Source organism: Apis cerana, linkage group LG9, assembly GCF_029169275.1.
Source record: "Apis cerana isolate GH-2021 linkage group LG9, AcerK_1.0, whole genome shotgun sequence".
Classification (NCBI taxonomy): domain Eukaryota; kingdom Metazoa; phylum Arthropoda; class Insecta; order Hymenoptera; family Apidae; genus Apis; species Apis cerana.
Window position 1 is genome coordinate 9,888,218 of NC_083860.1, and position 12,771 is coordinate 9,900,988.

The following is a 12,771-nucleotide window of genomic DNA, read 5'->3' on the forward strand; positions in this document are numbered from 1 at the left end:
TAATCTATTCCAATTTATCTAACTTTTGCTCCGACTTTTTAATATTATTCTAACTTAAACCTATTGATCCAACTATTCATTAAAAAAAAAGGAAATTTTAACTAATCTTATCTTAATCTTTATCAATACACATGATATATATATATATACACGATGATTATATTTAACAGCAATTTAATACGATAAGATAAGAATATATACACACACACACATTGTTATATATAATACAAATACACATTGTTATCAATGCTAGTGCAAACTCATTAATATATAGCTTCAGGCAATCTACAATTCATTTCTCTCCGTATCTTTAAACTCCATCGTTTTTTATTACTCCACTTTCATGACCATTTAATCAGGATATCCCAGGCATCAACATGTATTTTACATTTGCAATTAACGTATCGGGTGACTAATCGGTATCAGGAAATAGGAAGTGCTCGATCGTAAAACGTAGCCGATGATAATACTCCTTCGAGCAGGATCTACAATCGCGTAGATCGATCCCGTTCCTCGCTTCTTTTCAGATTGATTTTAGAAAGGATTGACGGACGGGCGGACGAGCAATTTTAATCATCGGAAGGGGAAGTATTCGAGGAAAGGAAAGAAGAGAAAAAAAATCGTTGCTCATCGCTGGGAAGATGGAAATCCTGGTATTACGTAACAGGTGGCAGACAGGTATACGTATAAGGTGTTTGGAGAAATGTAACACGATAGTGAACGCGTCGAATAGGATTTCGCGGGGATGGTGGGGTTGCTTGTGTCCCTAGAGCAGCTATATAAAGTGTATCAACGCCGACGATTCGTCTCGAGTTGATCTCTTATTCACCTTGCCTTCGCGCGCGCGTCGAATCCTTCGAGTTAAAGGAAAAAAAAAAAGAACAAAAAGAAAAAAGAAATGGAGAAACTCGTACGTACGGATTTATTAACGACGATCGAGTCGAACAAATTGCGAATTGGGGAATATCCAAGGTATTACAATTTTTCGTTCAAGAGAAACTGTTTGGTTTAAGGTTATAATCTTGATGGCCGCCGTCCCCTGCCTGGCCGGGGAATTGGAATTGAGCGGCCACGGATTGGGCGATCACGGATTGACTTTGGGAGAAATAGCAGTGGGCCACGAGGGTGGAGATATTGGCTTAGAGGAAATAGGTTTGCTAAACGTTTATACGTATCTTGTCGGTTTTTGGGCCACGCTGTAACGTAAAGTCTCGTATCATTTCGCGTTACTTGTTAACAGAGGAGCACGAAATTGGGGAATACGGTGGGCACGGTGGACATTATGTGCCGATTGTGAAATCGATTGGTGAGTTTTAATCGATCCTAACCACGAGATTCGATTTTCACGCTCAATTTACAATCGTAATCGATCGCGCAAACAGGTGTACCGGTTCCGAAGAAGGTTCCTATATTGATTCCGAAACTGGAGGTTGAATCCGTTCCACAGAATTATCCAGTTCCTGTAATCGTACCGAAACCCGTTCCTTACCAGGTGAACTCGCGCAAATGGAAAAAGTTTTAATCATTGAGAAAACCTTCGTTAAAGCGTTAATGTTTGTTTTTTCCTTTTTTTTTTTTTTTTTTTGTTCGTCATCTTCTTCAGGTGGAGAAACAAGTGTTCAAGAAGGTGGAGAAGAAGGTGCCCACGCCCATCGAGAAAATCATTCCGGTGAAAATCGAGAAGCCGGTCCCATTCCACGTGGTGAAGCACGTTCCCGTCCCCGTGGTGAAGCCTATTCCAATTAAGATTCCAATTTACAAAACGGTGGTGCACAGCCACAAGGGCCATTAACGCGTTTGAAATTGCGTTGTTGATTGTTCTTCGTGTTAATCGTCGTTGCGCACGGCGCATCATCCAAATTATTCTTTTCCTACGTATATACATTACGTTATCCTTTCACGTTCCCCATCCCATCCTTCATAATTATGCGTTTCGAAATTATTTATTTCGCAAATTTCGCGTCGTTGTTAATTATCATCGTTTATATTTTATTGTTGTAAGATTGTTATATGTTAATACAATAAAGTAATATTCGATTTATTCCAGATTCCCTTTATTTATTCACACTTTATTAATGACATTCAATAAAATTTAATCATTCCATTACAAATTCATTGTCAAAATAGCTTCATAAATCATTAATTATAATATTTCCGTATAATATATCCATCTACTAAATAATAAAATTGTTTTCAATTCATTACACCTGCGAATTATTCATTAACGTAGCGTGGCTGTTATTTCGTTTAAAATTGTAATCCCAATTAAATTGTTAGAACAACAATAATTGTGTTTATCAATAAATTAAATCAATTAACCATTAATTACGTATTTCATTTTCTATATTCCATCGAACATCGAAATTTCTTCGGATTTATACCACGTAATCGGAACGCTTCGATCGGAACTGCATTACCAATTAAATCCTGCAAGGAACGTGTCTCCATTGAATACGTTATTTTCCCGATCACGGCTGTAAATAAACAGGAAGCTTTGTGCCGCGATATTACGTTAACAGAGCGTTACGATTATTGGATTTGCGTATTTCGCGACAACCAAGGGATGGAAGGGGATGGGGAGGAGAAAGGAGTTGTGGAGCGTTCGAAGCGAAAGTCATCGTAACGATTCCTTTCCTCTGTCACTGACCTTTGCAAATTCGATTGTGCGACAGCGCGCGAGGAATCCACTGCGAAGAAAATATCAACGCTCACCAAAGTTGAAAAGTGAACGTAGTAGATCGAGCATAATTGAAATTCTTTATTCTCGTCGCAAGATAATCGAATAACGTCGAAAAATGAAGAAGCAAGTTCAAAGCCGACTTTCACTCCCCGTTCTCTCTCTCTTTCTGTCTTCGTCATAATTTCGAACATCAACGAAATGGCGAAAGAATTATCGACGAAATTAAAATAAAAAAAGGAAACTCGGAAGAGTCGCGATGGAGTGAGTGCAGTCCGGGTCTCCTTTCTCTGTCTGAGAAGATCGCATTAGCATAGAAGCGCGATAAAAAAAGAAAAAAAATACCGGAAATAAAGAATAGTTCGCGGAAAGAGAGTGTGCGAAAGTGTGGCGTAAAAGTGATGTGCCGTTTCGTTGATCTTGGCAATTACAAAGTCGAGGCGAGGGTGGCAAGTTTGTTTGGCAAAACGGCGTAAGAGATTCGAGCAATGATAATGATATCGTCAATGTATTATTTCTTGCTTGGGAAAAAAAATAAATTAACGTAATCAAACTTTATATATTATTATGGAAAAATTGGAAGGTAAATAAAGGATGGAGGATAATTGTTCGCAGGAAATTTTAATTAATAACGTTAACAAACGACATTCTCCGATACTTCCGACTATGTTTTCCCACTTCATTACCGCGCTCTCGTTATCCGCTCGTGATAATCGATTAAATTATCCTGAAAAAAAGAAAAAAAAAAGAAATGTTCCGAACGGGTTGCTTAATTACCCGTTCATAGCGGCAGGACTTCCTCTCACAACTCCTTTCGCATGCCTCTCTCGACCATCTTTTTCCCGCTGCTTCTTTGTAACGATATAACGAGCATTCATTGAACAACATCTTTCTGGCATGTGTGCAGGAATGAAGAAAGAAAGAGGTGAAAGAAAAAAGTTAAGAGAGAAAAAGTTTTCCGGCGAAAGTAAAATTTAAAGCGTGGCAAGGCAATCTCCTCCGTTGAAGGTTTTTCTCGTTGAAGAACGGGAGAGGGAACGAAGGAACCGTTTTCTTTGTAACCGTATTAAACGTTACAGAAATGTTTCTGACATTTTTTTAATCTAGATCGCAGATTGGATTGGGATCCTTTGAAAAATCTTGTTCGCGACACGATAATCTTTTTTGACGAGCAACGTCTAGAAAATTATAAAATTACGAAATCTATGGTAAATCATTTCGATAATCGAGGAATAACATCATTATTATTAAATATTATTATTAAAACTTATTGGAAAAATTTCAGAGGAGAAACGTTTCGTTTCTTATTTCTTCTTTTATGAGCGATCGATCATTTATCTTACGTTACTATTTAACGAACACTCGCTCGAGTGTTGAAGATAAAAAAGAAAAATGGATTGAACATACGAGCTTTCTTCCACGGTGGTAACACTCGATTTGCATTTTTTAATAGACACTCGCACAATTTCTCTTCGAGTTTTAATAGGCAAATGATAATAAAAAAACAATCGAAAGAGTCACTTTCGCTTCTTCGTAAAGGAGAACGCGCTTCGAATTTTGTTTTTATTTTTTTTCCCCCCGCCAAATCGGGAACAAAAGAGATCGTGGGCGTTGTTGAACTTTAAACGTCGAACAAATAAACGTGATTTCTTCCGTTGTTTCGTTTAAGTAGCGGGAACGATAATTTATTCCATCCAAGATGGCGTGCATCGCGTGCCATTAGGGAGATTAAGTGCCGCTTAATAATAACTGTCCAAGGTTGTGATAAATAGTCAAATAAATCAAACAGTTAAGAGTTAAAAGACCGATCGGATCGCTTTCGTTTTCGAGAAGATTCGCTCGAGGCGTGATTAATCTCGTTTAAAACTGAATTAAGTGAAATAAGAAGGGCGAATTGTAAATACTAGATTTGGCGTAAACGTTGTCCCTGTCGTGCGATGGGATAACGGAAATTTGAACAGTAACTGGAAACAGTATACTCTCGGAAATTTAACCGAAACTGAGACAAACTTTCCACGATGAAAATGATAGCTCATCAGTACCCTTGTTTCTCATCAAGAGATATTGTAATACATATTCATATTCGTGTTTACATTGAATTTGTGTCGTGACAGATACATTAAAGTTAGAGATCCATCCTTGTCTCCGGAACATTTTCGATTAATTTACATTTCGCGATCGAAACTTTGATCCACGATCAAAGATGGAGAACAGAAGCCGAGAAACGTTACTTTTTTTTCTCTTCTTCGTCGTATATCTCTCACGCTATAAATTGAAAACACGAATTAACAATGTCTCTCTCCTTTTTTTTCCATTCGCCACTTTTCTTCTTCGCGATTAATCCGATTGTTGAAAGTATTTCAACAATTTACCCTCTCACTTTCGGATGAAACGTAGAATCTAGATCGAAGAGAAAGATAAGCATGCTTTTTTTTCTTCTCTCTCCACACGTATCCCTTCTTTGCGATAAAAAAAAATCACAATTTTTACGGGAGCAACGATCGGCGTATCAGATCGATTCTTTTCCTTTTTTTCTCTCTCTCTTTTCATCGACAGTCCTTTCACACGGCGAACGCGTTTGGACTTTCATTTCGTCGACCCGAAAACTTTGATCCGCTTTGAGTCTGTTTACGCCGGTACACCTTCACTTCCGGCATATATCATAGATTCGCAGAACGGAAACGACCATGACTGATCGATCAGGCGAAGAAATCGAAGAAATCGAATCGGCCTTCATCAGACTCTCGAGCGCATCCCGATCAACCTTGCCAGCCACGCTAGATTCCAACCACGCGTGGAACGACGTGTGATAATTTATGCGAGGTTCATCGATTCGATCCTTTCAAACCGTTTCTAAATACGGCCATCCCGTTCCTTTCGAATTCCTCGTCGGATCCAGACGGAAATATCCCTCAAGATTTTTGTTCGCCGCATTCGTTTCCGGTAAATTTGCGGTTGCATCCGAAGTCACGTTTGATCTTCCGCTTTACCGCAAGTCGTCGAAAAAGATTCTTCCCCGCGGTGTGCTCCGTATTCTCATTTCCCATTATTATTATTCAAAATAGTAATGATGGATTTTCGTTTAGATTCGTTTCTTATTTTTAAATTAATCTTTTTCTCGCGCGCGAGACGAGCGTAATCTCTTCGTTGCGATACCAAGTTAAATTACTATTCTTATCAAGAAAATTTTAAGAATGTCGCATCGAGGAATATCTTCCGTCGAAACGATTGCGATACATTTCGAGCGTGATCCATCGAAAAGAAAGTATTACCCGAGCGAGATAACTTACACTTCCCGCTCGGCCCGTAAATACACGTAATTTCGTCTTCCGGTTAACCGTAGACGGAGAGCGGTCAATGGAAAATGAAACGTTTCCCATATTCATAGTACGTACGAGGTGTAGCGCAGTTTGGATCGATGGTTGGCCGGTGTACCGATATATCCTGGAAAGGGTCGGGACTCTAGCGGGACGGAATCGAGTGAAAGGTGGTGGAATCGATGTTACTATATAAGCTCGGGATATTCTATTCCGTAGTAGACACTCAACGTTTTGTGCTTAAACAATATACACCCTTCGTTGGAAGCGACCAACAACTATGAATCATATCGTAAGATTTATGTGACGATTGTTTTATTAAATCTGAATAAACGATGCTCTTCGTTCTGATCGAATGAAAATTAACCGCGAGATTTGAATGAATTAGAGAATTGGGGAAAAAGAAAAGGAAAAGAGTAGCAGAGAGAATTATCCGAATGTTCGCAGATCGCCTTCTTTGGTCTCGCCCTGGCGTCCGGAATCGTTTCCGCGGGATACATCGACGAGGATCATGGAAGCTCCACCTACGAGGAGAAAACTAAACCAGTGGAAATTCCTATATACAAGAAATATGGTAAATATTAAGGGGAGTGATATTATGGATATTTAAAAAGAGTTACGTTAAATGATGTATTCGTCGATATGCGATATTGCAGCGATCCCGATTCCTCATCCCGTGCCGGTCGAGATCCCGCAGAAGATCGAGATTCCTATTCCCCAACCTCAAAAGGTCCCCGTCGAAATTCCGCACCCTTTCCCGGTCGAAGTCGTGAAGCACGTCGAGGTGCCGATCGAGAAGCCGGAACCTGTTATCGTGGAGAAGCACGTGAGTAAGAAAGAAACGTGGGATTAAATCCGAGGAACGTGCGAGAAAAAAGAGAAAAAAGAAAATTAATAACTAAATCGTGTATCGTTGTAACGTGTAATTTCGTTTCCCAGGTACCTTTTGTGGTGGAGAAGCCGTATCCAGTTTACGTCGAAAAGAAATTTCCCATTCCGGTCGCCAAGCCGTATCCAGTTCACGTGCCAGTTTATAAGCACGTATTCCATTACACTTCAAAGGGCAAAGGATGGCACTAAGGTGATCCTCCTATTACTCGCCCGGGGATTGTTTCTTCCACGGAGTGATCGTTTTACAAGAGAGTTTCTTTCCACCTGAAATCCAAACTTGCTTAATTTCAACGAAAATCCATTCGTCGTCTCGATCGTTTTTTTCTTTTTTTTCTTTTCTTTTGCGAAGAGAGAATCTCAAAAAATCGAAAAGAGGAAAAGAAAGAAACGAAGATATTATTTATAAGTATTTGCAGATACTTTTGTTACTACTTTTTATACTTGTTAAGTTTTTCCTCCCTTTTTGTTTCTTTACCAAATAACATGTACACTTGTTAATAAATCGTATTGAAAAAAAAAAGAAAGAAAGAAAGAGAAACAATTGCCACAAATTTTGTTCCTTGATTGAATCGAATAATCGAACCAGTTTGCTGAAAAGAGCAGCAGCGGATGAAATACGTCTACCGGAAGAACGATACCGCTCTCTTCCTGTTGTTCCAGACGCAAGAAGGAAACGCGTAAGATTCGTTTCTTCTCGTCATCCGGTGTTACGAATCTACTAGAAACGCTGTTAGGAATCCTGCGCGATCTTGATTCGTCCATAATGAGCCCGACAACAGACGCGTTCCTACACTCGCGCCGTGGCAAAACCACTTTTACTCCGAGATACACTTTCACTGTTCCGCTAGCCGAGAGTATCGTGTACAATTCTAATCTTTCAAGCGACCTCTCTCTCCCATGACCACACCCCCTCGTGGGTCTACGCCCTCGTCTCCCGTCGTTACTCTTTGTCAAAAAAGGAAAAAAATAAAATGAACATCTCTGCGGCATTCCACCTTGAATCGAAACATTTTGTGGGCGACGCGCTCTCTTGTTTCGCTGGAAAAATGTGTACGTTGGAAGGAGAGGAAAAGTTTCTGTTCCATTCGAAAGTTGCAAGTTTCGTTGCAACGAGATGATCGATGCGCGATTTGAAGGATTATATGTTATGTGACTGGTGCGCCATCTAGATGGACGATCGAGTTCGTGTCTACGTATATTGTAAGCGTTGTATCTATAATTCAAACTCTTTATCAAGGGTATTTGTGATATATGAACGAGTATAAAGTCGGATAAAAATGATTTGTATTTATTGGAACGTTTTGCATTAATGTAAAACGTCGAGAGGTTATATCGAGGATCAGGGAAATTTCGTCTCCTTAAAATTCGCACAGTTGTTCAAATGATTGAAAAAGAAAAAAAAATGAAAAGTATCCTCCCACGCAGTACACATTCTTCGCTTAGAAATTGTAATTAAAGACATTCTTCTCGAATCGCGTGTTGGATATCGATCTCACGGCGGCCGACATTAATTGACAAATTGTTAAATATGCGAATTAGACCACGACAGAGCTGTGTTGTATCTCGATTGACTAAGCTCGATTCTCGATTGTCTACTAGAAAGGTAGTCACGCTTAGGCATAATTAAAACTCTATTTACTTCTCTACCTTGTAACTAACTAGAGAAATAAAATTAAACACGTCTAATTACTCAATATCCTCGAGAAAATCGAGGAAGAAATAAGATACTTCCTATCTCACCGTGACCATTTGTTCGCGAATAATATTCCATTCCTGCCATAAATAGTGAAAATCGAAAGTGGTTCGGTATTCGTGGAAAACTGCTCGTGGTATCATAAATTTCTTTCGACACATCTTTCGTATCGCTCCCTAAATATAAATTCACGAATGAACGAAACGCAAAACTCGATCGACCAAATTTTAAGATGGCAATTAAAGAAAATGAAATGCGAAAATATATTCTTTAATTGAGAAAGTAGCTTGCTTGCTGTGTAATAAGAAAAAAAAAGAAAAGAAAAGAAAAAGAAAAAGAAAAAAATTGAATAACTTGGGAGGAAGAAATGGTCAGAGACTCGATCATAGGCAGATGTAGTATATCTTCGCAGACAATCGTGAAGCGATCCTGTACGTGTGGGAATGACTACAACGAGTAATGAAGAGAAGGGAGAAAGTGACGTTGGTATATAAGCACTTGGCCGTGACTTTGAAAGCATCAAAGTGATCGTGGCGAGTTAACACTGCGAGTTGCACGCTCAGAATTTCGTTTTAGCGTGGATAAAGGTGCGGGGATCATGAGAGCTATTATAGTAAGTTTCGATCGCCGATTTCTCGCTTTCCACTTTTCCACATCGATGGAATCTTTGTTAAAAAAAAAAAAAAAAAGAAAGAAATTGATTAAAAATTAATCAGATCGGATCATATCGTCGATAATTTTTCCCCATTCGCGACTTAAGAATTATTATCGAATTAACGAGTGATATCGTCGATTATATCATTATAGATATTCGCCGGGCTAATTACATTGGTATACGCTTCTTACGAAGAGGATCATGGCAGCTCGACATACCACGAAATCTCCAAGCCCGTGGAAATTCCAGTTTACAAAAAATACGCCATACCTATTCCACATCCAGTTCCAGTCCCCATTCCTCAGCAAATTAAGGTACCCATTCCACAACCGTATCAAGTCGAGGTACCAGTACCGCATCCAGTGCCGATAGAAGTCGTGAAACACGTCGAAATTCCAGTGGAGAAGCCTGAGCCTTATGTGGTGGAGAAGAAGGTATGGTCGAACGATGGGATTTTTTCATTTTAAATTTTTAACACTATTAAATATTAATAAAAAAAAAAAAAGAAAAAATTACTAAATATCTGTTTGAAAAAAAAATCACGCGATAACAAATCTCTTCTTTCTAATTTTTCATTTACGTTTTCACGTTTTCAATGAGAGGAACAAATGAAAAGGGTAAAAGAACCGGTGAACGTTGAATATTGAAACGGAAATTGAATTATTGATAACACGACGAAATTTGATAATATCGAGGGACGTGGATATAATTTAATCCCCATATAATTTAGCGTTAAATTACTCTCACTTTGATGCTCTGGTGTATATAAATACTATAATTTAAACGATAATTGACATTGATGTCACACAGGTGCCGTACGTTGTCGAGAAGCCGTATCCGGTGACGGTGGAAAAGCACTTTCCGGTGCCCATCCCGAAACCGTATCCAGTTCACGTACCTGTCTACAAACACGTGTTCCATCACCAAAGTAAAGGAGGTTGGAAGCACTGATTTTTGTATCCATTCTTCCAAACCAACCGAACGACTAGCCAAATATAACTGAAGACGGAAACATGCCAGTTTTTCGGCATTATGACACTTGTATATAGATTTGTTATATAGTCAATCTATTGTTACGTTGTTTACGAAATAAATTGTTTTTGTTTTTATATATAGATATATATATACATATAATGTATATTGTTTCCTTACCTTTTACGAGATTTATCATCCAATTCATTGAAGGAATGAGCAATGTTCACCTTTTTCTTCCATATTTTATATTAATCGACGAAGACATAAAAATTTTGTTTATCTAGATTCTGATAAAATAATCCAGAGCTATATCCTTCTTGATTAATTATTCTCAATCAATTAACACGCGATATTATACTATTAAATCACATCAATTTTCGTGAAATAAAAATAAAATACCAAAGAATCTTCTACCAAAATTTGTCTGACTTGGAGAAAGTGAAAATTGGCCAAGATTTCTATTCCTGTTTCCACTTTTATAAAAATATTGATTAACAACCGACCATCGTCGATCTATCCATCAGGCAGTTATACATGGTCGTAGTTAAACACCAGATAGGTCTTAATAGCAGATAAATCGTGGAATGATTCAGTGGCGATCGGATGAAAATCGGTAAGAGAGACACGTATAAATTGGTTTAGGAAAATAATTTCAACCGTTTTTCCTTTTTCTTCATTTTTTTTTTCTCGAATTTCCGTAGGCGACACCCGAGGCGATCCAATCACCGTCGCCTCCTTCGGCTTTGTTCGTACAAAGGCCGGCCAATGCAGCCGATAGGACGCGGTGTGGCAAATGACGAACGTGCGTGTCCAACTACGACGACATAACAGGGCTGCCCGCCCGAGGTGCAGAATTTATTCAGGAAATACCGACCGCTTGCATCATAGGCTCGACCGACGACCGCTTTTTACTCCGCTTAAGGGTATCGCATTGGACTCGGGCGGGCAAGAAACGTGCCCTGTTTAAGTGGTAGCAAAAGTTTATAAGACCGAGGGACACGCACGACGCGCTTTTAGTTTCGCCCGGGACATTAGAACCGACGTTCGCCACGTGGAATAACCCGTCCAACAGAGGATCCGAAATCATGTTCAGATTACTGGTGAGTTCGGGACGAGGGACGAAAATTATGAGAAGTTATCTCGAAAATAAGAGATTATTGAATTTCTCTTTCGAATCGCGGAGAAACGCGAATTTTTAAAAATCCACAGAATCAAGTAGTTCCATTCGATCAAAATATCGATATTATAACTCTTGAAATTCTCCTCGAAGAGAAAGAGAAATCTCGTAATACTGTATTCCCAACGTTTCTTTTCTCATTCTCATCAATCGATTTTTATTAATTTTGTAAACCTTACGGCACACTTACCGTCATCGTGGCCTTCGAGGAGGCCTTCTTCGTGGAAAAGGGTAGAAATTCTATAAATTCTCATGTATTTGTCCGTCTCTCTAGATCCCGTGCCTGATATGGCTGTCGAGCGTCCGCTCGGAGACGGGCGTGAGCATGCACATGCCGGAGGGCATGATGGAGGACAAAGCGGCGATGAAAAGGGAGTCGTACTACAACCCGTGCCCTCCGACGTACGCGCACCCGATCTCGTACTCGCCGCCGCCGCAGATTTACGTGAAACCGTACGTGCAGCAGGCCCCGTTACAGTACATCCCGAAACCGAGCATCACCTACGTGAAACCGTCTCCGCCCCCCGTGATCGTGCCGCCCGTCGTCAAGGCAGCCCCGGTAATCGTGAAACCGATCGCCCAGCCGAAAGTGGTTTACCCGATCTACCAGAAACCTATGATATCGTACGCGCCCATCTACCAGAAGCCTATCTACTACGCGCCCATGTACCAGAAGCTCATGTACCAGGCGCCCAAGGTTTACCTGAAGAAATACGAATTGCCGGCGATCACCCAAGTGATCACCCAGAAACCGCACGTCTCCTATCCGATCCAGTATCACGAGCCGAAGGTGGTCCAAGTGCCCGCGCCCCAGATCAATTACGTCAAGCTCGCCCAACCGATCGTCCATTCCCCGCCTGTCTACCAATCGGCCGTAAAACCCTACTGCCCCTAAGGATACGAGGATATTTGTCGAAGGACGAATGTTCGAACGAGATCGGTTGAATTCGAATCGCAGCGATCGAAGATTCGATCGTACTTTTTATTTTTACTTTTTTTTTTGTTTGTTTAGTTATTTAGTCTCGAAGAGGAGGGGGGAAAACCGGCAGAAGTTTCCTCCCTCCCTCTTCCCCTCCGTCGAGAACTTCTCGAAGCGGCAGCCTTAAAGCCGTGACGCCACCGACGTTCGTACTCGAGCGATAATTTAGCGAAATCGCGCCACGCAAATTATACAATAAAGAAACGAAGGAACTGTCTGAAATCTAGGTGTTCAATGTATCCATTCACCCTTGTCCGCACGTATCCTCTTCCAACTTTTCTCCTTCCTTCGCTCATTCCGCAATCATTGCCGCTTCTTCGATATCTGGGAGGACTCTAGTGGCTCTCGTCGCGACAACGAGCGGCAGGATTGAAACTCCGTTAAAAGCTTATACCATTCTCCGTTCT

At 40.2% G+C, this 12,771-nt stretch overlaps 4 protein-coding genes across 4 annotated transcripts; all 4 read left to right on the forward strand.

The window, feature by feature from the left end:
- The first annotated feature begins 757 nt into the window (after positions 1-757).
- LOC107997368 (MAGE-like protein 2) lies at positions 758-2,041 on the forward strand. Its single transcript, XM_017055954.3, has 5 exons — positions 758-910; positions 1,014-1,152; positions 1,241-1,306; positions 1,383-1,492; positions 1,604-2,041. Exons 1-5 carry the CDS (start codon positions 899-901, stop codon positions 1,790-1,792), a joined length of 516 nt encoding a protein of 171 aa, XP_016911443.1. The 5' UTR covers positions 758-898; the 3' UTR covers positions 1,793-2,041.
- A 4,088-nt stretch (positions 2,042-6,129) lies between these two features.
- On the forward strand, positions 6,130-7,436 carry LOC107997649 (MAGE-like protein 2). The gene is made up of 4 exons (XM_017056438.3): positions 6,130-6,286; positions 6,442-6,568; positions 6,651-6,820; positions 6,934-7,436. The coding sequence occupies exons 1-4, from the start codon at positions 6,275-6,277 to the stop codon at positions 7,072-7,074; spliced, it is 450 nt and encodes a 149-aa protein (XP_016911927.1). The 5' UTR covers positions 6,130-6,274; the 3' UTR covers positions 7,075-7,436.
- Positions 7,437-9,043: 1,607 nt separating this feature from the next.
- On the forward strand, positions 9,044-10,348 carry LOC107997147 (mantle protein-like). Its single transcript, XM_017055613.3, has 3 exons — positions 9,044-9,191; positions 9,386-9,667; positions 10,044-10,348. Exons 1-3 carry the CDS (start codon positions 9,177-9,179, stop codon positions 10,182-10,184), a joined length of 438 nt encoding a protein of 145 aa, XP_016911102.1. The 5' UTR covers positions 9,044-9,176; the 3' UTR covers positions 10,185-10,348.
- An 807-nt stretch (positions 10,349-11,155) lies between these two features.
- On the forward strand, positions 11,156-12,586 carry LOC107997731 (uncharacterized). The gene is made up of 2 exons (XM_017056558.3): positions 11,156-11,308; positions 11,660-12,586. Exons 1-2 carry the CDS (start codon positions 11,294-11,296, stop codon positions 12,278-12,280), a joined length of 636 nt encoding a protein of 211 aa, XP_016912047.1. The 5' UTR covers positions 11,156-11,293; the 3' UTR covers positions 12,281-12,586.
- Positions 12,587-12,771: the final 185 nt, after the last annotated feature.